Raw genomic sequence first — 25,415 nt, 5'->3', positions numbered from 1 at the left:
ATTAGTTTGACTCGGAGGATCTCGGATGGATTACCCATTGTTGAAATCAACGAGCAAGGTGGAACGCAAAAATGAATTAAAAAGGATGCAAGCGGATGTCAATGCTCGTTCCTCCATTTCACTCTCTGAATGCATGGTGATTTTGAATGAATTGTTATTTGAGGACAGTTACGATACATGCCGCGAGTTATCATTTCGTATTGTATGGTTTTGGAGCTATTCTTCATATAGGCTGCTACCTTATTGATGCTTTTGAATCGGGATGACACAAGGGAAGCAATTCCCTATTGTTTTGGCAAAGTGTATGCGTAAGTGTGCTAGGTTGTTGATTTTGATTGCAGGAATATTACCCAGCGAAAGGATGAAACAGAGGCAGTTCGTGTTTATGTACATGCGTTGGGTTGTAATGAGTTGCAGATTGCTTCCCTGCTATCGTTCATTCTGCATTATGGAGATACAGACTTTCTGTTGTCAAAGATCGATGTCGTTTTGCATTGTTTGTTCTCTCTCTAGGATATCATCGCGTTGCTCCGAATCTATTGTACCGATTCTTGCTCCGAGATCATTGTCTCCACTCTGTGTGGAACGCAGTACCTCATTGATCGCCTTTCAACCAACATCCATATGGTGGCCGAAACGATCGTTCACTTGCTCGCGCCGCTTCTGAGCCATCGGCAGCGCGCCATCCGTCTCCCAGCGTTGAAAGTGGGTTGAAGCATGGCGTGGGGAGTAGATCGTTCGATCGCTGATTGAATTGGACGGCGATCGCAATGGCCTCGTGATGGAATCGATCTGCCCTTCGCTGCTGCGACTTCTTCACGATCCGTCCCGAGAGATTCGAAATGTGGAGGCGAAGAGGAGAGATGAGAGGGTAGATCACGCTGCTTCTTTTGGATCATTGCTTTGGAAGGGAGCTGTACGCAGATTGCCGAATGCCGATTTTGCAGGCGCTGGCGGACTTTCAGGATGGGGAGAATGACGAAGAGAACAATGCTCTGGTGAGAAAGATAATGAGTACGGGGTTGTAGATTGCATGACTGTGGCATATTGCTGTTTGAAGGGCTCTTGACGTGAGTAGTGATGGCTTTGAATCGATATGTTTGTAGGTACAGAAGTTAGTATAGTTTTGTTCAATGTTTTTTGTTTTACACATCTTCCTTATCTTGCCTTTCTCATTAGCACTCACTTCCTTAGCGCCTGCTCTTTTCCCGTTCCCTATTACCACAATATCCAAATTCCAATTCCTTTCTAAAATCTATTGCTCCCATTCCATATTCTTTCCCCGCCATTTTCAATCCAATTCACACTTTTGAATCAAAATTACATCTTCATCATAAGTCATCAGTTTTATGTCGAGCCCTGCACCTAAACACTCTGGATGGAGGGTGAAAGGCAAAACAAAGTATTACTATTGTTTTGTGTGCATTCCAAGATATTATCTCTCATTGACATCCCACAAATATTTCAAACCATACGCATTTGCTGCGTGCCAGCGCGACAAGCGCATTCTCCAGAAGAAGGTCGAACCCTTACGGTCTGACGTTTGTTTTGAACACACAGTAAACTCTATTTGTTAATTTCACTGCAAGATTTGCAGCTGTTTTCCGCGGAGTGATCTGCGTTATTATGGCATCCCCCAATCCTTTATCAATGTCTACTACAACCAATTTCACATCGATTCAGTGCTTCCTTGGCAAGTAGAGCTCCTCTCGTCAAGTGCAGATAGTGTTCTGAAAGGGAAGAACTTGGTGTACAGTGCTCCCACGGGTGTTGGCAAGTCGCTCGTGTACGAGATCTGCATGCTCCGCCGAATCCTGTTTTGGAAAGGGCAGTGTTTGCTGCTTCTGCCGTACATTTCGCTGATCGAAGAGAAGAAACGATACTTCGAGGATCTCTGTGAGGCCAACGGTCTTTTCGTGGAGTGTTTCCACTCCAGCGGCTCGCAGTGTTTGGATCCTCACATCGACGTAGGGATTGGGGTTTTCTGTGTTCTATAGATCGCGATCAGCACCGTCGAAAAAGCCAACAGCATTGTCAATCGCTGTCTTCTCGACGGCCAAGTACTCGGTTTCCACGTTTCTCTCTGTAGAAGCCTCGCATCAACCTCGTGATCATCGACGAAGCCCACACGTTGGAATCCGAGCGCGGCCATCTCATCGAGCTGCTTCTCCTCAAGCTCCGCTCCCTCAACCCGCACCTTCAAGTCATCGCTCTCTCCGCCACGCTCTCCTCCCCCGTCTCGCTGGCTCGCTGGCTCCACGCCCAGCTCTATCTCTTCCCCTCCGCGCCCTCGGGGCTTTCCGAGTCCATCGTGAGCGGCGGCCGCGTTACCACGCTGGACGGTTCTCTGCAGCGCACCCTGCAGAGCCGCGATCGAGCGTCTTCCTTCCTCGAGTTGGTGCGCGAACGCGTGGCTCACGGCGATTCGGTGCTGGTTTTCTGCCCCACCAAGGCGCAGAGCGAGCTCGCCGCGCAGCGAGCGGCCGCAGCCCTCCCTCCGCTGAGCGCAGCGCGCGTTCGCGAGGTTCAGGAAAGTCTTCGCGGGTACCAGCAGCGGCACATCACGCCGTTCGATCCTCTGCTGGCGAGTCTGCTGCTCCGCGGAGCGGGCGTGCACCACGCGGGACTCACCGATGCGGAGCGAGTGCTGGTGGAGGCGCTGTTCCGACGACGGTGTCTGCGCGTGCTGGCCGCGACCTCCACGCTTTCCGCGGGAGTGAATCTAAACGTGGACGCGGTGATCGTCGACGGGATTCGGCGCTGCGGACAGATGTACTCGCCCACGGAGTACGCGCAGATGATTGGACGCACGGGGAGAATGGGGCAGGCGAAAAGGGGAACCGTGCTGGTCCTCGTCGATCCCCGCGATGAGCGGGAGTTTCGTGATCGAATTCGGTCGGGAAGCGGCGTGGAGATTCGGCGTGGGAACTATGTGCGGACACGCTGGTGTTGGTGCCGAATTCTTTTAGAAGTGGTGGCACTGGGGATCGAAACGCGGCTAAATGAACTCATTGCGTTGGTGAGAAAATTCTCCTATTTTTCCTATCTTTCTGGTGAGTTTCCGAATGAAATGGGAAAGGAATTGTGCAATGCGTTGCCTCTTGAATCCCCCATCGAATCCCCCATCGAATCCCCCATCGAATCCCCCATCGACTCATCCATTGAATCGAACCCTCCTTCACCTCCTATCAAATCATCCGCTTCTTCTCCCCATTCTGATATAACGAGTCTCTTTGAGATTCTCCCGCGCGATGCCAATTCCTGGGAGCTCCGCATCGCGAGCTGGCTCTCTCCCTCATCGCAGCCCCACCTTTACGAGCTCGCTTCCTCTCTCTGCTGGCTGGTGCGCCACCAGTTTCTCCTTATCCTTCCTTTATCTTCCTCTTCTTCTTCCTCTTCTTCCTCGCCCCTCACTCCATTCTCCATGCGCTGCGTACCCACCGAACTGGGCGAAGCCTCCTTTCTGAGCCGACTCAACGTCAGCGAGGTGGCGTCGCTCGCCCGCTCGCTCTCCCAGCTCAACACGCGCGTGGACGTGAGCAACTCGCTGCAGATCGTGTACCACCTCACCCCGCTCAGCGCGGAGCTCCGCATCCCCATCGCGGCCGCTCTCGAATACGTCCACCGCTTTCTCACCGATGCCGAAATGCAGTTCGCCGACCGCGAGCTCCTCCCCCTCCACGTGCTCGCCGCTCTGCGCGAAGGCCGTGGGGCGGAGTCCTTTTCTGCGGACACCCAGAGCCGCCTGAAACGCTTTTTAGCCTGCTTAGTAGTGAACGATTTGCTGCGATTTGACAACTTGGAACGCACCAAACACATCTTCGGACTCTCCAAGGGCGTGCTGCAGAGCTTGCAGACCGCGTGCAGGGTGTTCTACCATACCAACCTGCGCGTGCTGAAGTGTCTGCATTATGATTTGCTCTATGAGGTGTTCAAAGGATTCGAAATGCACATGGCCACTGACCTCACTCCCGAGACGCTCGCTCTTGTTAATTTGGGCGTAGCTTTTTGTTTTATACTCAGTCACACGATAGGTCGAGCTTAATTACGCAATCATTCTAACGAACAATGGATACACGTCTGTGGAAAGCATTTTGCGAGAGGAGTCGATTGTACTCGTCGCTCTGCTGATGGACCAAATGCCGTGGCAGAATGCGTACTGCGAGGAAGATTTGTCTGCAGAAACCGAAAACGAGTTTACGCTGTGCATAATTGTGATTGGTGTAGATATGAAAAGTGCTGCTATATCGTGGAGCAAATTCGAAAGCGATTGAGTCGATCCTAAATGTGTGTTTGTTCCAAACGGAGAAATATACAATCCCCGCGGGTAGAGTGGGGAACCATTTGTGTTTCATATAAAAGAATTATGAAGAAGGTGATCTTCTGTATGCTTTTCCTGGGACTGGTCCTGAGCGAGGACCTTCCCCGTAAATATATGGCCTTGAGAGGATACGATATTAGTGGTAATGATATTAAGCAGGTCTCGGCCAGTGTATGTGATGAGAAAATGGATTTATATTAGGTTGACGAGTTAAAGGTGATTTGCGAGGAAACTCCCAATTGTGTGGCTTTCAACGAGAACGGAAAACTGAAGAGTGCTACACAGCCTCTCGTGCGCAGTTCCGATAGTGTCGTCTGGATCTATACAGAGGGTATTTGTGTTTTTCTCTTTTCACCCCTAGCCTCCCATATTGGCAGAGAGCCCGATATGCCCATCTGGCCGATGCCAAAGAGCTATACGCGAGGCGACGAGACGGTCAGCATTGACTATTACAGTTTCCACTTCGTTCCCAACAAGCAGCACCCCGACATGACCGCCGCGATCAACCGTTACATGGACGAGATTTTCGGAGGCAACGTCGCCGCCCCTGCGCGTGATGCCTCGTTGTCGACGGTGTACATCGACGTCGAGGACTACGACGTCCAGCTGAACGTTCTCCTTTATCTCGCTCCCTCATCGCTCTAGTTCGGCGTGGACGAGAGCTACACGCTGACGATCCCCTCGGACGGTTCGGCTGCGCGGATCGAGGCGAAGACGCTTTTTGGCGCGTACCACGGACTGGAATCGCTGAGCCAATTGGTCCGGTTTAACAGCGCGCGGGAGGGCTTCGAGATCCACGGCGCGCCCTGGCGCATCGTCGACGCTCCGCGCTACCCGGTAGGGATCGTGGAAACCGTGGAACCCAGCACCGCGGCATGCTGATCGACTCTGTGCGCCACTTCTTGCCGCTGCGCGTGGTGAAGAAGATCATCGACTCGCTGACGTACGCGAAGTTCAACGCGCTGCACTGGCACTTGTCCGACAACGAGGCCATGGTGCTGCAGACCAAGTCCGCGCCGCGCTTCTGGGACTCGGCCTACACGCCGTACGAGCGCTACACGCAGCACGAGATGCGGGACATCGTGGAGTACGCGCGGCAGCGCGGCATCCGCGTGATCCCCGAGATCGACGTCCCCGGCCACATGAAGTCGTGGTGCACGGTGTGTAGGCTTGCTTGGTGGGCCGCGTGAGGCGCAGACCCGGAGGTGTGTCCGTCGGTGGCGTGTCCCGAGCCGATCGACCCGTCGAACGAGAACGCGTTCACGCTGATCCAGAACTTCGTGGAGGAGGTGACGCAGTCGGGACTGTTCTTCGACGAGTTCTTCCACCTGGGCGGCGACGAGGTGAACACGCAGTGCTGGACGTCCACGCCGCGCATCGCGCAGTGGATGAAGGAGAAGGGCTTCTCCACCACGGACACGTACAAGTACACCGTGGACCGCGCGCACCAGATGGTCTTCGGCGTCAACCGCACCGCGGTGAACTGGGAGGAGGTGGCCACGCACCTGAGCGGCGTGGACCCGCGCGCCATCATGCATGTGTGGCTGATGTCCACCTCCGTGAACTCCATCGTGCAGAAGGGCTACCGCGTGATCGTGTCCAGACGCTGGTACCTCGACGACCTCGACAACACCTGGGACATTTTCTACTCCAACGACATCGCCAGCGGCGTGCCCCAGGAGAACCGCGGAAAGATTCTCGGAGGTGAGGCCTGCATGTGGGCCGAGACCGTGGACACCTCCGACTGGTTCAACACCGTCTGGCCGCGTGCTGCCGGCGTCAGCGAGCAGCTCTGGACCCCGGAGGACAAGCTGGACGTCGATGCCGCGCTCAACCGCATCATCTGGTTCCGCTGTCTGCTGAATCGCAGAGGAATCGAGGCCGCGCCTGTGCTCAATCTGAAGGGAAGAGCGGCGCCCCTGGGCCAGGGAGGTTGCTATTGGCAGTGCTCTGTTTGTTGAATTACAGGTTTTTGTTTACGAATGTCGCAAATTGACAGCCTGCTGAATTTTGTTGCAGGGAACACGGAAAACAGGAAAGTAATGTCTTCTGTAGACGATGGTGCTCCCTCTGTCATGCGCTTACAAGTAGACGTGTTTTCCTGGCTATTGATTAACTGCGACCTATTCACGCTGAATAACGACAGCGCCATCCCCACCTCTTCAAAGAACCTTCTCCCGCAGGAATCGGCGGGCACCGCTGTGTCAGGCGTATCACAGCAGGTAGACTGCTTCGTACAGACGATGATAATTCCAAGGTGAATCCGCAGACTTTTGATGCACTTGTAAATTCCACCACTCCCCTGGAGAGCGATCGCTCCTCGTCTAGCACCCTTCCCAAGGTTCCAGATGGTATTTTGCGTGTGATTCTGGAAATGTTTTCTAGACGTCGCGCTAACGGAAGAGGACCGCAAAAGACTTCGTTTGCAGCGAAATCGCGAGATCGCCCGCAATTGTCGCAAACGTCAGCGGGAGAAGATGGAGCAAATGGAGCAGGAAGTGAAACGCCTGCGCGAGGAGAACGACGAACTGATTTTCTTGCTTCGCAAAGGAGTGGACAGCAAAAATCGCGAGAAGGAGCGCTGTCGACAGCTGAAGAAGCTCCGCGAGATGAAGGACACGGCGAGCGAAGAAGAAGTATGCGATGGGAAGGGATTCGACGTAGCTCAAAAGCTTAATGGAGCAGTACATAGTGAGCTGGCAAGACTATGGCCAGGAGCGTCGTCGCACTGTAAAATATCATTTAGACCGCTTAAAGTCCCTCTTGCTACCAACCAATGCAATGGCCGTCCTGGTTGATGATTTGTAGCTAACCAAAGCGCTTCTAATGAGTTGGAATCGCAAAGACGACGCTCCCACGACGGTGGACACGATCCACGACTATCTGACCGATCTTCAAGATCTCAGCGAAAACGACGAGATTCCGCCGTCGGCGTTCCGCGACCGAGGGATTTGGTCGCTGATCTGCCGGGAGATGAAGGTAGAGGCGTGGGGGATCTGCGAGGTAGTTCACGGCGGAGCAGCAGCAGTCGATTCTGGGTGCGAAGGCGCTGATTCGAACGCAGCGAAAGAACCTGCAAGAAACCCTTTCGCTGCTGAACGAGCTGCAAACGAAGGTACGACGTGGCTGCAGTGAGGCATAGAAGATCGAAGACAACATGAAGACAATGAAGGAAATGGTGGATCGGTATATGAACATCTTGAAGCCGTCGCAGCAAATCGCGTTTTTAACGTGGATCGAAGACAATCAAGCTTGCATGTATATGCTGAATTCGATTTGGATGAATCGGAGGAATGCAAAGGACGAATGGAGTGTTTGTTCAACAAACAGAGCGCCTGAATGGATGCGGAGAGTGGAAATTAGTCGAGCGGATGATAGTCAGAAGGATACGAGCGGTAACTGTGATGCATGTCGTGACTCTCGTCACGATGGAAGCTTCGATGGTAGCTACCGGTGCTGAATCCGCGCGAGGTCTTGCGGTAGTCGCGATCTTGTCGATCATCTCTGCGTTCTGAATGGTCCGCTCTTCGGTCCATGGGATTGGAGTGACTTGAGTAGCTTCGATGAGTGTCGAAGCGATCATCGTCCCTTCGGTCGTCTCCTCTTCTGTCGTCTCCTCTTCTGTCGTCTCTTCTGTCGTCTCTTCGATCATCTCTTCGATCGTCTCTTCGATCATCTCTTCGATCGTCTCTTCGATCATCTCTTCGATCGTCTCTTCGATCATCTCTTCGATCATCTCCTCTTCTGTCGTCTCCTCTTCGATCATCTCGAATATCGCGTCGATCATAGTCTCTTCGATCATCCCGGATATCACGTCGCTCATAATCTCTTCTATCATCATGAATATCGCGCCGCTCATAATCTCTTCGGTCATCTTCGCGTAAACTTTCTCGATGATACGAGTCATGACTATCATAGTTTCTTGCATAAGACTCGTGCTTTGTAAGGAATTTCCGAGTTACAGACATAAGATAAGAACTACAAAAAAATGAGTCATCATGAGTCTCAGATCGATTTTATATCATTAAGCATTCAAATAAGATCAAGGTTTTGTAAAAAATGTAAGCATCCTAAAGAATGAATCACTCCTCATTCTTGTTGTTGTGCTATTACTATATGCACGAGTCGTTCTTTCCATAAACCACTCTTATAGAAGAGGCTAATCGTGCTTACCTTGGATTTGTAGCCTTCACATTATAATGCTTTTCGAAAAATTGGATGATTTCGTCCACAATGTACGGGTCTTGTTGAGAAACCCGGAGCAGCGCTTTTGTATCAATACGCTCCATCAAATGAAGTCTATGATAACAAACTTCCATCAACGGCTCTACCGCTCTAACGCTTTATCCAGCTCATGCAAATTTCGAACAAGGCACCATGCAAAATCATGAACTTCAGGATAATCTGGAACTCCATAGTATCTCAATTCTCTAGGAGATTGAACATGAACCTTCTTACATCGGAAAGCATTGCCCCCTTCTTCGATTGTCTCACTATCTTTTCTATTTGATCTCGAGCGATATTCTTTCCGATCTGGAGCATTACCACTGCTCGAGTCCATCTTTGGTAAACCCTCACTTTCCTGATAATATTGTGAATAATCCGTCGAATTTTCTAACAACCCGGTGAATGACTGAATCCGTTAGGTCCAAAACCAAAATTCCAATACTTTTGTCTGGTTCTCATTAGTAGTTGATATCTCATCACTTTTACTTTCTTCTTTTTCTCCTGATCTGACAATAGTGTCCTCTGCTGTAAGAGGTGAACTAGTGACCTTCTCCTCCATATTCGCTGGTAAATCTTTGTCCATCTAATAATATCATGTATTCCAACGCCTTCCAACCTATAATCCAATAAAAGGGTTCCAAACACACAAAATAGACTACCTGAATTTTATAGTAGTGATCATACTAAGAATTGAACCGCGGGAATATTGCACTGGTAAAATGCAGACAGAAAATGGCTTTCTACGGAAGTTCATCGACGTTATTTATGTTGAATATTGATAATTTGTAGGTATCACAAGGACGCTAACGAAACTACAGAATGGGAGGATATTCTTGCTGAGAGAGGAATAGTTCCTCGAAAAAAGGTAGGAGTCGCGCATCACTGTGATATCCAGGATATCGAAAATGCCTTAGATGAAGTTCTTGAAGAGCGTAAGGAAAAAGTGAATCCATATGAGGGACGTGATCTGAACGAGCTGGAAGATGATTTAGATGTAGAATAGCAGATGCAAAGTGACACATAGGAGGAGTTGTTGAGTGACGAAGATTTGGTCGCTCTGAATGAATATAGACAAAAGAGAATCGCCGAGCTACAGCGTGCCGCAGTGAAGAACAAATTTGGTTATCTAATTCAACTTTCCCGAAGTGAATATGTTCGCCAGGTGACGGAAGCGAGTCAGGAGTATCCCGTGGTTGTATTCCTGTATAAGGAAAAATATCCTACTGTGCTTGTACTTGTACTTGTACTTGTACTTGTGCTTGTGATTTTCTTAACAGCACTATTGTAGACTGCAAAATTCTAAAGGATGTGCTGGATGATGTGAGTGCACGTTATCCGATGGTAAAATTCGTTCAGATGGTAAGCACAGAGTGCATCGCGGACTATCCAGACAAGTAGGAATTAAACGGGCCAAGGAAGATGATCCATAGGAACCTTCCTGCGTTGTTCATTTATAATAAGGGAAATATTGTGAAACAAATTACCACCTTACGAGAGCTTGGAGGAAGAAAGGTAAACACGTCTATTGTTGAATGGGTCCTGCAAGAGGCTGGAATCATTGAAACAGATCTGGAAGAAGATCCTCGAAACTTGATTCGTACAAATGTGTATAGACTTTGAATTGTTTGTTGGAATCCTGTGTCCCGCTGTTTTTGCAAATACAAGAATGAGTTGTTTTTCCTATGTTGAAAGAAAATGATGGGAGATAATAATAATAATAATAGATAGTATTCGTCAACCATCATTCCATCCATTCATATGATTTTGGTTTCAAAGAGTCTCCATCACATTTCATCAAACAGTAAAACACCATTCATATTTCCATCAAATACAGTAGATCATAAGAGTTGACACTAAATGGATATGACAAGATATACTATTGACCAGCAAAGCCACCAGCTACATGTTAGACATATATCATACAATTTATTACATAATCAAATTTGTCGATACAATGAACAAGTGCACATCAAACTGTTTTTTACTTTTTCCATTTCTACCATGATATGGTTAGTGATCTGGTTCTTTTTGTTGATTTTTGTAACTACAATCAACAAGGTTTTCTTCTCTTCTATGAATTGTCCTTATCCAATTTGTATTACCTTAGTATGAATTTAATAAGGATAGCTAGTAGATCCACATGATTTCTTCAGCATTTTATTCGATACTTATCCGAATTCTGTTCCCCACCTATTATAACGCAAGAACTATCGAAAAGGACGAATACAAGCGTCTAGTAATGGTCAGCCTTCTCTTTATCATCAACATCATCTTAGGGAATGTCAGCATCAAGTATTGTAGCCTAACTCTTGACCAAGTTTGACAACAATGCCTCCTCGACTTTAGATTGTCCGTTGTACAATGCCTGCTTGGACGGCAGTGACTCAATATGTACTCTTCAAGGAAAAGCTCTCCTGGAAAGTGTATATTACCCTGGTTCCTATTATCGGAGGAGCCATGATGGTCTGCAAAGGGGAGGTAGGCATCCTAGGAAGCGTCAACAGCAGATCTACGGTACATCCTTTGGAATTGCTGTCTTGCTCCTGAGCTGCTTCGTTTCAACAATCAAAGGAATTATAACCAAGCGACTGCTTTCAACAGGAAATAAACTCTCTCCACTTCAACTTCTAACTATTGTTAAGCCCTTGCTTCTCTTTTAGTATAGAACAGCAGTCTTGGAAGCGTGGAGTTAATTCCTGTGACGTTGTTTTCTGAATCCGCGTTCTTTACGCAATTTCTGCCAAAGTATTTCGTTTGCTATGCATTCTATCCAGTCAAACGATCTTCGTGTACGCTCTTCTCCTTTTCCACGGATTCACTGCATTCTCGTTGAATATCTCCAATTTCGAGGCAACCCGATCCACCTCGCCACTTGTGATTAACATTACCGGAAATGTGAAGCAAGTGTGCATGATTCTGATTTCGGTCGTCTTGTTCCACCAGTCTCTATCGATAAGCAGCATTATCGGGTGCATTCTAACGATTGCTGGCTCTTTTTGGTATTCTGTGGAACGATACAACTTTGATAATGAAAGTAAAAAGATCGACCCTGCAGACGGAAGCACAAGTGACACAGAACCATTCATAAAGCATGATGAAAAGTTAGTGAACTAGTTTTGTTTGTAGATAGAAGCGTGTAGTGGAATAAATTATGAAACAGATTTATTTGTTGATAGGAGTGTACAGATTCGTTAGAATAATAGAATTTGTTGTAAAAATGAGTGTATACTATGCTTGACATGCTTTGATAGAAAAAGCAAAATGAATAGCAAAAAGTCTTGATTTGTTTGTAGAATATAGCGTTCAGTAGTCTTATAATAAATAAATAATCCGGTGGAAACTTATAAAACTAATATGAATAACCAGGATATTCAGAAGATAAAAGAGAAAATGCCCAAGTATTTACGCGAGAGCGACTTGAAGAGTCTTGACGTATACAAATACCATGGTGCTGATTATACCTTTATTGAAAACCTGCTGAATCCATTTTGGACCTGGTTCGCCTCATTCTTCCCAGATTGGATGGCTCCGAATATGATTACTTTTGTTGGGCTGCTTATCAATGTTTCGGCTTCCATTCTTGTTGTGGTCAACGACCCTACTCTTGAAGGTAACTGCCCAGACTGGATCTACATTATTGCCGCAATTTCCTTAATTACCTACCTAAATTTCGATTGTGCCGATGGGAAACAAGCTCGCCGACTCCATGCCTCCTCTCCATTGGGTCAATTGTTTGACCATGGGTGTGATGCAATCAATGAGGTATTCATTATTATGGTACTGGCTTCTGCATGTGGAACGGGTAGTTCGTTCCACACCAGTTCTATTCTAATTATCCAATGTCTCGCTTTTTCTTTAGCACAGATCTTGGAGTATCACATAGATCTCCTGGTGGTGGGTAATAAGTTTTTTGGAACAACAGAGTCAATCCTCTCTGTCGCTCTTGTGTATTGTCTGCGTGGTATCTTTGGTATTTCAATCCTTTCGCGTCCCTTATCTCAGGTGATTCCTATCTCAATTCCTTGGAATATTTCCATTTGCGGATTCTTCATTCAAGTTACGAATATTGGCATGATTTTCACAATCCTGCAGCTCTTCTTCCACTCTCTCATTCATGGTTCACCTATTCCAGAAGAGGATCGTGGTGAAAAGAATCTCACAACAGCAGACTACGTAATTCGGGTTATTCCCCCTCTGTTGCTTATCTGAATGAAATTTATTTGTAGTGTGATGAGTGCATGCTCTGTTCGCCTTCTTATGTTTACCTCGCTATTCAAAGAACATCCCTTGCTTGCCTTCTGTAGTTTTTTAGGCTGAATATTATTGTAGTTTATTGTGGCTTTTCTTTTTCCTTCCTGTCAACACGAGTGAATATATCTCATTTGTGCAGGCGCAGACTCGACTGGAGATTTGCGGGAATGTATCCAATGCTTTTACTCACTGCTAACTCATTTGGACAGTGGGTGGACCAGAATAGACTATTAGTGTATTGTATGATCGCACTTTGTGTCATGTACTCCTGGTATGTGATTACAGTTATTCAACAAATCAAGAAACATTTGGGGATTCGAGCGCTTCATCTAAGTCCCAAGACTGATTAATGTGTTTGAGTTATTACATGATATACACGTTTTCTTAAGCAGTGAAATATCATAGTAATTACAAAGAAGAATAACATAGATGGGATATTTGTTCCAACACTATACACACTATTCTATGGAGTTGAAAATAATAATAATATAGGAACACTATCCATTTGAAGAAAGAATGATAGAAGGTGTAGAAAATGGATAGTCACCATCCTTTATGATACAGAAAGGAGCACGATAGAAACCGAGCCATTTTTCATGTTGCTGCATATAGGTAACAATATCGATCTTTATGTAATTGTTTGTAAAGATATGTATGTAAACAAAACCAATAAAAGGGATCATCAAGCGATGTGGTGTAGTGTAGTGTAGTGTAGTGTAGTGTAGTGTAGTGTAGTGTAGTGTAGTGTAGTGCAGTGCAGTACAATGTACTAAGATACACTACACTACACTTCCACTACGATGTAATTACAATGCACTATTCCGCAATGTGACATAGATTTGTGAATTAGCAGAGATCCAAAAAAACAAGCAAATCACAATAACCAACTGCCCTACCAACTCTTTCTTCCTCCTTGAAGCCAGAACACAAAATAAACACCGAGCAAGCAGAATAGAACTAACATCAACTTCCAAAAGAGAAGATTTCGCTTCGGGTCATTCATCTCATAAACCAGATTCTCGATCGGTTCAATTTGGAGATACGAACACTCCCAGGAATACACATTCTTCCTATCCATCACAGCCCATCCACTCCATTACCACAAAGAACAGCCAGAACCATAGTTCATCGTCATCGTTTCGTGGAACAAATCCTTCACACGTTCAATCACCCCAGTCTTTACCTCCTCAACACTTTCGCCATCCACATAACACACATCCAAATTGAAAGAAAGCGGGACCAAATCATCGCAAACAAAACTCGCTCGCTTCAATACAAACGAAATTGTCCCAGAACACTCTGCATTCCCAGAAAGAATCCCATACTCATTTTTCAATAATAATCGACTTCTCAAAGATTCACAAAACGTGTCCACAAAATCTTCTTCTGCTTCCCTTTCAATTGCACAATAAACGATCGGAAACGGAATCGAAAGATTCACCATCGTGTGGAAATCCGATTTTAAAACCAAAGGAGGTAAGAAACCTGATCGGAGATGAACAAGCCAGCTCCTATTCAAAAAGCTCAATATTCTCCTAATTCGCTTTTCTTGAATTCCGCAAGATGTATAGATACCCACAATTCTCTTACCACAAGCGAGTTTACTTTCAAACTATACAAACAGCCAAAACAATTCATAATTACATTCAAAATAGGAGCAACGCAGCTAGAATCGCAACAATCCACAAGAAAAGCAGACGTTAAGTGACTACTTGATACAGAGTCAGTAATCACTGGTTTTGTATTGCTAACCTAGAATATTCAATCCATCCATCCATCACAATACAACACCTATGAGCAACGTAGCAAACTCAACTCCCTTCTCTTCTTCTTTCTTCAATATTTGTTCTTTTGCATGCTCAGTAACCCACACCTCACATTCTATCATATTTGTTTTGAAAGGAATGTCTTCTTTCAAAAAAAGTATGATTTGTGATGAGGATAATGAGTTTACAAGCAAAATATGTGAATTTGAATTAGAAAGGACGGAAAGCAGAGGTTGTGTAATAGAGGGGAAAGCGACTCGAAAAATTAGTGTATTGTATGTGTATCGAATGTAATGACAAAGATAATGGGGAGAGTTGCGGAACTCTTCTTTGAGTTGAGTTTGTTTGTAGATGAAACAGCAAAGGAACACCCATATATTCGAGATATTGATGTAAAATTTGAAGGAGGTTGGAGTTCTGAACTCACTTCTCTGAAGCTCCTTGTTTGAACCTTTTTTTCGATTTTATGTAGTAGGTTTGTCGCTATAAAGAACCTACAATGTTGCTCTGTGGTCTGCGCTCCTACTTAAACGAAGTTGTTTATCGAGAAGAAATATGGAAATGGATGAAAGAAGAATGGGGTACGCGCGTATCGATTCCAGCTGGACGCTATTCTAATTATGTAGTGTTGGTAGCGGACCAGTCAGTTTCCCCTTCGTAAGATTATTATTATTTTTAATATTATAAACATACTAATCATAAATATAGAGTATATCCAAAGTGTGTACTATTGTGGTCGATAAGCTTTTCGGACGAAGGAATCGTTGTTCCCACTTTATCCCCTTCCTTTGATACCACTTTCAATCGTTTCTTTTGCTTGAATATCTTCCATTTTTAGAAAAAGAACAAGGTGAAGAAGATCAAAAGAGAGTCGATAAACTCCTTCAAGACTTGTGCAACTCCTTTTCTTCTATCTTGGAACTTTATGGTGTACAATCGGCAATTTCATATTTAATGAACTGTATTTTGTGATGGTTCTCAAAACTGATCAATTCAATATTGCTTGTCTTGTTTGAAACATGACCGAGCCTGTTGAATGATTTATAGCTACCAAATCACGAATCAGTCGCTATGAAATAGAACAAACAGAGAATTCGAAATAATTCATAAGGGAGAGGGTTGTTGAGGGTTAACAAACAAGCAAGCAAACAAAGTATTGACCTGCAGGAGATCTTGAGCGGGCTGTTCACCGCCTACTACATCCTTACCTATAATTAGCCTTGGACTCCTTCGAGATCTCATATGTACGGAGGATGATTCCACGCCTTTGGATACGCCAGCTGTAGGAGAGCGATGCGCAGTTTCTGAGGACGTACTTGACAAGAGGACGAGCCATCAACCGGCGCTACCTGGACCTGTGGTTCAGGCATCCGGAATTGGCGAGAGGGTGTCAGGTAATCCTGGAAATGCGCTGTGGGAGCTGGTGTTGTGTGGAGACGCACTACCCTAAGCTAGAGGGGCCAGAAGGGTGTAAGTGTCCTTGCTGCGGAGAGTGCGAGAGGGAGACCCTGGAGCACTTCCTCTTTAAATGCCGGAGATATATGAAAGAAAGATTGGCTTTGGTCCAGAGGATCAGAGAGAGGCTCACGTTGGGTGAGGAGTGTGAGTGGGGCCTTTCTCTGATCCGGATGGTTCTCGGATTGGATGATGTGTCGACCCACAAAGCAGAAATACAGGGAGTGAAGAAGAAGTCTGTGAAGAGGGATGCCCTACCTCTGCCCGATAGTCCGAACGACTCCGAGGCAGCTAGTAGGTTGACACGAGCGCTAGAGAAGGACACAAGTCCGAGACGCGGAGGGACAAAGTCGGATCATAGTGTTGGACCTGCAAGGGGAGATCAAGTAGAGAGCGGGAGAGTTTCGACGCCTGGGGGCGTGCCTGAGAGGGAAAAGTTGGTTAGTTGTGTCGCTATCACACCCACCAACTAGCTTTTCGGCGCCGGTTAAGGTGAGCTCTTTGCCACAGGTACCGGGTAGGAAGAAGAATAGACAGTCTGGAATCGACGAGTTTTTCAAGATCGCGACCAAGTGCTCAGACAAGGACAAGGATTTATCTGCGGACAAGACTTTGGACAAGACTTTGAACAAGGACAAGACTGGAACAAGGACAAGACTGGAACGAGGACAAGATCAAGATGGACTGACAGTAGGAAGACTGTCTTGGACCCGTCGAACCGAAAGCGTCTACGACTGGTACAGGAGAGGACATGGAGAGACACCCACGGATTGTCGACAAACGACAGATCTACTTCAGACAATGAGCCAATAGAGTCTCTGCTGGCTTTCAAGTTACGCAACGATCGTGTTGCACAGGGAACGAAAGGGGTGACACACCGACAGTCACCCACGGATGACGAGGATTCTCAGACCCCCGAGATTATACCTTTAATCGATAGGAAGGATACGGAATGTCAGACCCTACGGACGACTGGGAAGAGCTTACCGATAACTGGAATTACTCCGGACAAGAACGACGAAGGTTCTCGCGCTGTTTCTACGACTGCTTCGACGACTGCTAATTCGACGTTTTCGACTGCGGATTCTGGTGACGCGTGTCAAGTTTCTACTCACATCGCTGTGGACAGCCGATTTCGCCCATGTCTATTGTGTAAGGACCCGGTGGATGTGAGAGGCTCGCTACGTGGTTTTGGTGATTGCAGTGTTATTCCGAGAGGATCCTTGGGACGGAGGGTCATTCAAAGAATTTATTGTGCAGACTGGAGAGATATTGTTAAGGGTTCGATGAGAAATGGTTTTGGTTCTGTGTGTACCTCGTCTGGGGAGAATCGTGGTTCGGATAGCCTTGGGAAGGACAATTGGGTCCCGAACACAGGAAGGAAGGAAGGACTGTGAGGAAATTCAGGCACCAGGTATTGGTTGTAAGAAGTTCTTTGGGGAGAGGAGTGAGTTGGTTGTATGTGAGGAACTAGCAAAATTTTTGCAAAGCACTCACTATGATCGGCTTACTTTTTATGGTATGTGGAGCAAAGGGATAGCAAGCAGACCCAAGAGGTCGGCTACTGGGAAGAAGTCCAAGGTCGGAAGGTACGGATATAACAGGCGGTCAACGGCCCGCTCAAGATCTCCTGCAGGTCAATGAATTGTTTGTTTGTTTGTTTGTGAAACAATCCGCATAATTTATGAATCTATGTGAATCGATTCAGATTTAAATATAAATGAAGAGAAGATCATTTGATTGTCGGTTTCCATGGAAAGATTGATTGTTGTCACGAATCATCAATTTGATTGGTTTGAAATGATTTCGTATTGTAGGTTCTGATTATTGATTAATTCATTTGGTAGATAGTTTGGTCCATTGCTTACTACAACTACTATTATTGTTGTTGTTGCTGTGGATGTTGTTGCTGCTATTGCTACTTCTCTTTTTCTCCCCTACCATTCATTCATTGATTCCAAACCATCAAAATCGATAACAATATTCCTTGTCAACAAAAGAAGAAATGGAATCAATGAAAGCAAAGAATCAAGTGTTTCCTTTATGACAATCAATGATCCATAATCTATAAATGAATGAGTGAGTGATTGAGTGAGTGAGTAATGAAGGAAAACAGAATGAATGAATGAATGATGAAGGAAAGACAATATGTGTCATATGATATCGGATACTGGAAGGTAGGGGAGAAAGATGGGATGGTAATGATGATTCAACTTCATTGACACTTCGAAGTAACAATGAATCGATTCGAAATGATTTGCTTTGGATCTTCCAAGTCTAACATCACTGACTTCTGTATAATGGAGTTTCTGTTGTCCTCGTTTTGGTGACATTGGAAAGTGGATCTAAATATTGAATAGAGATGGTAAATAGATATTCCAAATCTGTTTCAAAATGTCAATCTACTTGTATCATTGGGGTATGTTCAATCGAAATCGATTCGAGTATTGTTGATAAATAGAATGGAATTGATTTCATATGATTTTCATAGATTTCAATTCCATTTGCTAAGTTTAAGCTTATCTTATCTTATCTTGTTAGGTGATTTGATTTGATTTGATTCATTGTGTTTCATTCTATTCCGCTTGATCATTTGATTTGATTTGATTGGTTTAATAGGAACACATTTCGATTGGTTATGATTGGAACAATTCTATCTGGTTCATTTTGGCAATGATCTGTGGAATTTGTATTGTTGTTTCAAACTGATGGCACATGATTGATTCTATGATTGGTTAAAATGGATATATAATAATAATAATAATAATGATGATGATGAACAGAAAACAAACAGAAATAAGCAAAACAAAACATGGAACAATCCAAACAAATAATCACATATTTCCTTATGAGATTTGAATCAATAAGAATCGACACAATCCAATTTGTCTGGTGGATAGTGAATAATAAAAGGATGAATGTTAGAATATTAAAAAAGGGAATAATAAAGAAAAAGAAAATACAAAACAGAAAACTAAAAACAAATTAAAATCATATTATACAAAACAAAAAAGGAAAAGAAATAAAATGCCCAAATATAAGAAAATAAGAAACAAAGAAAACTCAAGAATAGCAAAACAAACAAGAATAAACTAAAAATCAAAATCGAAAATGAAATAATAAAATGAACTACAATCAATTCCAAAAGTTGAACAACAACAACAAATGAAAAATGGAATAATCAAAAATAGATAAGCAATATCTAAACAAAACAATAACAAAAAGAGAAAACAAAACAATAATGAATCATTGAGTATTATCCAAATTAATACTATCTCAACAAACAAATATGGATTGTGTCGATTCCTATTGATTCAATTCGATTAAGTGCAATGAATCTTGTCAAAACGATTCGATTGAAGTCGTTCGATCAAGATTCATTCGAAATTTGTGATTTGTGGATTCATCGGTGTACAATCACAAACAGCATATTGAATATACAATCAAACAATGGATTCCAAGAAAGGCCATTATCGAAATACTCATATTCAAACCACAACACAAATGGTTCTCACAATATGTCTCATTATTGTATTGTGATTATCAAATGCTGATTCCATATTGACTTGTTCGAATGGGATCTAATGATTTGAATGATATCAATAATAATGATAATAATGATCAGAAAGAAAGAAAGAAAGAAATAAGAGTATTGTTATGCAATACAGTACAATGATAGATTCCAGCTAAACCAATGATCGAACATAATGATTTCATGAATCTCGATCGATTCAATTGCAAAACAACCATTGAGACTACAATGTGTTTGAGTGATTGTTCCATTTGGATTCGATCGAATCAATTGTATAATTCTATCAGTCGATTGGATCGCTATCAATGAATCATTCGATCGATTCTATATCATTGATAATCGAACAAATACAAAAACAAATACTACTACTACTAATAATAATAATCACGAAAATTGATGGTTGAATACTCATCATCAATCTGATTCTGATTCTGATTCTGATTGATCGATCCTATCCAATCATTCTATTCATGATCAACAATACCAAAGTGATCTAATGGTATTCAATATGCTGAAATAGACCGATGAATAATGTGGATGATGATACAATCATAATAATAATAATAATGATAATGATAATGAATGGAGATCGAAAACTAACCAAATACACACCATTCAATCATTCATTCATTCAATCAATGGATTGAAGAGCCTTTCTATTCTTATCAGTATTATTGATTGTGAATGATGAATTGATTCTTTACGATATTCAACATTCATTTGCATTTTGAATCAGCTATCTTTGATCCATTGATTGATTGAATGAGTGAATGAGTGAATGAGTGAGTGGTTTGTGTGATATTGAAGAATACGACATTCCATCCAAATGTCGAAATGTGAAACCACGATTGATATTACTACGAACTACAACTATGAAGTATCAAACACATCCGATTTGACTCCATTATTATCAAATTGATAAATCCATGTTTTGTGACTCATTGATAAACAAACAAACAAACAAACAAATGATAGTTGGATTGATTGAATGGTGAATCCAATATGATTCTCCAATGCTATTCAATAGGATTCTATTCCATTCTATTCTATTCTATGTATACAATGATCTATTCCTATTCAATAAGTCAAAATCAATATCCTAATTCAATATCAATCATTCTATTGTATTGTATGTATTGTATTATCAACCGATTTAACAATGGATTCACAAATGTGAATAATCATCCAATATCAATCGATTCCAACCATTCCATTGTGTCACTATCAAATCCAATCTTATTATTCATTATGATGATTATGATGATGATTATTATTCGAAGCAAGCAGTTTCCTATCAATATTGAACAAATCCTAGTTCAAACCTATTCAAACCATCATTTGTATATTATTATTATTATTATTATTATTATTATTATTATTATTATTATTGGTAGATTGGATTCATCATTTGTGAATGTTCAATATGTGATCATTGGGTCATTGGTAATAATAATGATGATAATGATCGAAAACAATGATTGATTGATTGATTGATTGATTGAAACAGCAATCATAATTCAGTATCATTGTTAAAATGGTAAAGAAGAACATCATAATAATCAGGCATGATTGATATTTTGATAATTATAGAATCATGAATTGTGATCAAGAATCGGTTTGAAACAAACAAACAATCAATCAATCAATCAATGGAAATGTTCCTAAACAATGACGAATCACGGAACTAATCAAATCAAATCAAATCAAAATTATAGATTTAATACTTGATTTCATGGACAAGATCAGCGAGAATGGAAGAAACATCTATGAATCAAATCAAATCAATCAAAATATACTCGAAATTGATTTCGATCGAACATACCCGAATGAAGTAGGTAGCTCGACATTTTGAAGATTTGGAATATCTAAATACTATTAATATTCAATATTCAGAAATACTTGCCAATGTCACTACACGAGGAGAAAAGAAACTCCAATCTTTGGAAGTTATTGATGTTAGATTTGGAAGATCTACAAAACAAATCATAACCAATCAATTCATTAATACTTCGCATTGTCAATGAACTTGAAGAATCCCTTCTTCCAGCAAGTGCCCATTTACCGAGTTGAATGGATTGTAATGATGGAAGATCTACATCAATCATTTCATTCGAATTCATTCAATACTTTCAATTATTGTTGTCAAGGACCAATCGAATGTAATATCACCTAATGTAATGGATTGTAAATTTGGAAGATCTAGGCATCACCCAAATATTCAATATCATATCAATACCTCGAATCACAAATGAACTATAACAGAAATTGCATGAATAACTTCCAATTGTACCAATTCGAATGGATCGTAATTGTGGTAGATTCTTCAATTCAAAGTCGCCTCCAAAATCACCGAAACTATATTCACCAATTTGAATGGATTCCAATGATTCACAATTCAATATGTGGAATGATTTCGATTTATCATTTCCCCAATCATTCTTTTTCTGCGTGAATGAATTCTTACCAATTTCCAAACATTTCAATCGATTCAATCCATCAATTTTGAATGTTTTCACTGATCTAAAACATTCATCGCTAATTTTAATGGATTGTAATTGTGGTAGATTCTTCAATTCAAAGTCGTCTCCAAAATCACTGAAACTATATTCACCAATTTGAATGGATTCCAATGATTCACAATTCAATATGTGGAATGATTTCGATTTATCACTTCTATACACATTCTTTTTCTGAGTAAACGAATTGTATCCGATTTTGATAGTTTTCAATCGATTCAATCCATCAATTTTGAATGTTTTCACTGATCCAAAACAATGATCGCCGATTTCGATCGATTCAACTGGGGTAAATCGAGAGAAATCAAGTATTGTATAATCATTATCATTACAAGCCCTATTAGGTAGAACTATCGATGTAACTGTCCATTCCATTGATTGCATGAAATCAAACTGACTGAATTTCAGATAAAGTATTTCAGAAACATCTAATTTCAACTGATAATACAAATTGATACTGTTGAAAATTGGATGATGAACATTTTCGAATGAATAAGGTAGATTGACATTTTGAAGATTTGGAATATCTAAATACTATCAATATTCAATATTCAGAAATACTTGCCAATGTCACTACACGAGGATTAACGAAACTATATTCTACAGAAGTTATTGATGTTAGATTTGGAAGATCTACAAAACAAATCATAACCAATCAATTCATTAATACTTCGCATTGTCAATGAACAAGAATCATCATCTATTCCTTCAAGTGCCCATTTACCGAGTTGAATGGATTGTAATGATGGAAGATCTACATCAATCATTTCATTCAAATTCATTCAATACTTTCAATTATTGTTGAGAAGGATTCACGGAATGCACAATCACCTAATGTAATGGATTGTAGATTTGGAAGATCTAGGCATCACCCAAATATTCAATATCATATCAATACCTCGAATCACAAATGAACTATAACAGAAATTGCATGAATAACTTCCAATTGTACCAATTCGAATGGATCGTAATTGTGGTAGATTCTTCAATTCAAAGTCGCCTCCAAAATCACCGAAACTATATTCACCAATTTGAATGGATTCCAATGATTCACAATTCAATATGTGGAATGATTTCGATTTATCATTTCCCCAATCATTCTTTTTCTGCGTGAATGAATTCTTACCAATTTCCAAACATTTCAATCGATTCAATCCATCAATTTTGAATGTTTTCACTGATCTAAAACATTCATCGCTAATTTTAATGGATTGTAATTGTGGTAGATTCTTCAATTCAAAGTCGTCTCCAAAATCACTGAAACTATATTCACCAATTTGAATGGATTCCAATGATTCACAATTCAATATGTGGAATGATTTCGAGTTATCATTACCATAATCGTTCTTTTTCTGAGTAAACGAATTCTTACCAATTTCCAAACATTTCAATCGATTCAATCCATCAATTTTGAATGTTTTCACTGATCTAAAACATTCATCGCTAATTTTAATGGATTGTAATTGTGGTAGATTCTTCAATTCAAAGTCGTCTCCAAAATCACTGAAACTATATTCACCAATTTGAATGGATTCCAATGATTCACAATTCAATATGTGGAATGATTTCGATTTATCACTTCTATACACATTCTTTTTCTGAGTAAACGAATTGTATCCGATTTTGATAGTTTTCAATCGATTCAATCCATCAATTTTGAATGTTTTCACTGATCCAAAACAATGATCGCCGATTTCGATCGATTCAACTGGGGTAAATCGAGAGAAATCAAGTATTGTATAATCATTATCATTACAAGCCCTATTAGGTAGAACTATCGATGTAACTGTCCATTCCATTGATTGCATGAAATCAAACTGACTGAATTTCAGATAAAGTATTTCAGAAACATCTAATTTCAACTGATAATACAAATTGATACTGTTGAAAATTGGATGATGAACATTTTCGAATGAATAAGGTAGATTGACATTTTGAAGATTTGGAATATCTAAATACTATCAATATTCAATATTCAGAAATACTTGCCAATGTCACTACACGAGGATTAACGAAACTATATTCTACAGAAGTTATTGATGTTAGATTTGGAAGATCTACAAAACAAATCATAACCAATCAATTCATTAATACTTCGCATTGTCAATGAACAAGAATCATCATCTATTCCTTCAAGTGCCCATTTACCGAGTTGAATGGATTGTAATGATGGAAGATCTACATCAATCATTTCATTCAAATTCATTCAATACTTTCAATTATTGTTGAGAAGGATTCACGGAATGCACAATCACCTAATGTAATGGATTGTAGATTTGGAAGATCTATACATCATTCAAATATTCAATATCATATCAATACCTCGAATCACAAACGAGCTATAATAGAAATTGCTTGAACTGCTTCCAATTACACCAATTTGAATGGATTGTAATTGTGGTAGATTTTTCAATTCAAAGTCGCCTCCAAAATCACCGAAACTATATTCACCAATTTGAATGGATTCCAATGATTCACAATTCAATATGTGGAATGATTTCGATTTATCATTTCCCCAATCATTCTTTTTCTGCGTGAATGAATTCTTACCAATTTCCAAACATTTCAATCGATTCAATCCATCAATTTTGAATGTTTGCACTTTGGAATAGCATTCATCTTCAAATATGCCATGTTTACTTTCATATTCATATTCATATCTCTTACTAGACACTCTAGGATTAAAGTCCTTTGTTATGATTCCTTCACATATATTCTTCCAAATAAAATCAAGGAATATTAATCCACAAATGATTACTGCTAACATTATTAACCACTGCAAGATTGTTGGTATTGGTAAAATGAATGCCAATACAACAATACATAGCCCGAATATTACTGGAATTACTGCAAATAACAGTATATACTTTGATTTTGGTATTCCTTTCACCCATTCTCCATCATATTCTATTTCATTGTTTTTAAAAGAGGTTCCTAATCCATGTCGTTTTCCATTCAGAAATTCACCTTCATATATCACATTCTGGCCTTCTTCATCATATTCCTTTCCACATTGTCGAGAAAATCCTTTCTCAATTGACCCATAATAGCATCCTTCAAAGCACTTTACACCATCTTTGTATTCTATCATTTTATCTTTTTCAAATCGATATAAAATCGATATTTCTTCATTGTTTTCCCAAATACTGACTTGATCCAGTAATCCTGATTCAAAATAGTAGTACAATCCTTCATTCATTCCATTTTCATTCTTTTGACAAATCGAAATCACATTTCCATTCCCATCCAATTCTTTCCAATAACCTTCCATTTCATCCATTCTTTCACAATGATTGCCTCGACATCCTTTTTCATACCAACCTTCAAATATCACATTCCCATTCTTA

The 25,415-nt window shown here is 41.6% G+C and overlaps 11 protein-coding genes; 8 read left to right on the top strand and 3 right to left on the bottom strand.

Moving 5' to 3' along the window:
- Positions 1–25: 25 nt before the first annotated feature.
- GSBLH_T00002476001 (uncharacterized protein) lies at positions 26–817 on the top strand (the record flags this gene model as incomplete). XM_013040939.1 has 4 exons in its annotated part: positions 26–202; positions 232–308; positions 342–387; positions 418–817. The coding sequence occupies 4 exons, from the start codon at positions 26–28 to the stop codon at positions 511–513; spliced, it is 396 nt and encodes a 131-aa protein (XP_012896393.1). The 3' UTR covers positions 514–817.
- A 982-nt stretch (positions 818–1,799) lies between these two features.
- Positions 1,800–4,045, top strand: GSBLH_T00002475001 (uncharacterized protein; the record flags this gene model as incomplete). Its single annotated transcript, XM_013040938.1, has 3 exons — positions 1,800–1,967; positions 1,998–2,060; positions 2,090–4,045. 3 exons carry the CDS (start codon positions 1,800–1,802, stop codon positions 4,043–4,045), a joined length of 2,187 nt encoding a protein of 728 aa, XP_012896392.1.
- A 13-nt stretch (positions 4,046–4,058) lies between these two features.
- Positions 4,059–4,355, bottom strand: GSBLH_T00002474001 (uncharacterized protein; the record flags this gene model as incomplete). The annotated part of the gene is made up of 1 exon (XM_013040937.1): positions 4,059–4,355. One exon carries the CDS (start codon positions 4,353–4,355, stop codon positions 4,059–4,061), a length of 297 nt encoding a protein of 98 aa, XP_012896391.1.
- A 13-nt stretch (positions 4,356–4,368) lies between these two features.
- Positions 4,369–6,282, top strand: GSBLH_T00002473001 (uncharacterized protein; the record flags this gene model as incomplete). XM_013040936.1 has 6 exons in its annotated part: positions 4,369–4,492; positions 4,523–4,652; positions 4,683–4,933; positions 4,967–5,158; positions 5,188–5,485; positions 5,519–6,282. Exons 1-6 carry the CDS (start codon positions 4,436–4,438, stop codon positions 6,280–6,282), a joined length of 1,692 nt encoding a protein of 563 aa, XP_012896390.1. The 5' UTR covers positions 4,369–4,435.
- Positions 6,283–6,305: 23 nt separating this feature from the next.
- On the top strand, positions 6,306–7,660 carry GSBLH_T00002472001 (uncharacterized protein; the record flags this gene model as incomplete). XM_013040935.1 has 7 exons in its annotated part: positions 6,306–6,382; positions 6,413–6,672; positions 6,707–6,957; positions 6,986–7,125; positions 7,167–7,300; positions 7,329–7,436; positions 7,467–7,660. The coding sequence occupies exons 3-7, from the start codon at positions 6,799–6,801 to the stop codon at positions 7,658–7,660; spliced, it is 735 nt and encodes a 244-aa protein (XP_012896389.1). The 5' UTR covers positions 6,306–6,382; positions 6,413–6,672; positions 6,707–6,798.
- Positions 7,661–7,680: 20 nt separating this feature from the next.
- On the bottom strand, positions 7,681–9,107 carry GSBLH_T00002471001 (uncharacterized protein; the record flags this gene model as incomplete). The annotated part of the gene is made up of 4 exons (XM_013040934.1): positions 7,681–8,299; positions 8,495–8,620; positions 8,653–8,954; positions 8,991–9,107. 4 exons carry the CDS (start codon positions 9,105–9,107, stop codon positions 7,681–7,683), a joined length of 1,164 nt encoding a protein of 387 aa, XP_012896388.1.
- Positions 9,108–9,280: 173 nt separating this feature from the next.
- On the top strand, positions 9,281–9,836 carry GSBLH_T00002470001 (uncharacterized protein; the record flags this gene model as incomplete). The annotated part of the gene is made up of 4 exons (XM_013040933.1): positions 9,281–9,306; positions 9,338–9,413; positions 9,444–9,542; positions 9,573–9,836. 4 exons carry the CDS (start codon positions 9,281–9,283, stop codon positions 9,834–9,836), a joined length of 465 nt encoding a protein of 154 aa, XP_012896387.1.
- Positions 9,837–9,886: 50 nt separating this feature from the next.
- GSBLH_T00002469001 (uncharacterized protein) lies at positions 9,887–10,168 on the top strand (the record flags this gene model as incomplete). The annotated part of the gene is made up of 2 exons (XM_013040932.1): positions 9,887–9,942; positions 9,979–10,168. The coding sequence occupies 2 exons, from the start codon at positions 9,887–9,889 to the stop codon at positions 10,166–10,168; spliced, it is 246 nt and encodes an 81-aa protein (XP_012896386.1).
- Positions 10,169–10,688: 520 nt separating this feature from the next.
- Positions 10,689–11,678, top strand: GSBLH_T00006439001 (uncharacterized protein; the record flags this gene model as incomplete). Its single annotated transcript, XM_013040931.1, has 6 exons — positions 10,689–10,865; positions 10,895–11,026; positions 11,056–11,184; positions 11,214–11,293; positions 11,323–11,649; positions 11,675–11,678. The coding sequence occupies 6 exons, from the start codon at positions 10,689–10,691 to the stop codon at positions 11,676–11,678; spliced, it is 849 nt and encodes a 282-aa protein (XP_012896385.1).
- Positions 11,679–11,902: 224 nt separating this feature from the next.
- Positions 11,903–12,757, top strand: GSBLH_T00002468001 (uncharacterized protein; the record flags this gene model as incomplete). Its single annotated transcript, XM_013040930.1, has 1 exon — positions 11,903–12,757. The coding sequence occupies one exon, from the start codon at positions 11,903–11,905 to the stop codon at positions 12,755–12,757; it is 855 nt and encodes a 284-aa protein (XP_012896384.1).
- A 1,138-nt stretch (positions 12,758–13,895) lies between these two features.
- Positions 13,896–14,748, bottom strand: GSBLH_T00002467001 (uncharacterized protein; the record flags this gene model as incomplete). XM_013040929.1 has 3 exons in its annotated part: positions 14,586–14,748; positions 14,444–14,551; positions 13,896–14,411 (listed from the first exon to the last, which is right to left on the bottom strand). The coding sequence occupies exons 1-3, from the start codon at positions 14,685–14,687 to the stop codon at positions 13,896–13,898; spliced, it is 726 nt and encodes a 241-aa protein (XP_012896383.1). The 5' UTR covers positions 14,688–14,748.
- Between the last annotated feature and the right edge of the window lie 10,667 nt (positions 14,749–25,415).

This window comes from Blastocystis hominis (assembly GCF_000151665.1).
Source record: "Blastocystis hominis, Singapore isolate B (sub-type 7) whole genome shotgun sequence assembly, scaffold_2".
NCBI lineage: Eukaryota > Bigyra > Opalinata > Blastocystidae > Blastocystis > Blastocystis hominis.
Note: the sequence above shows the minus strand (reverse complement) of the source record. Positions and strands in the feature narration are given on the sequence as shown.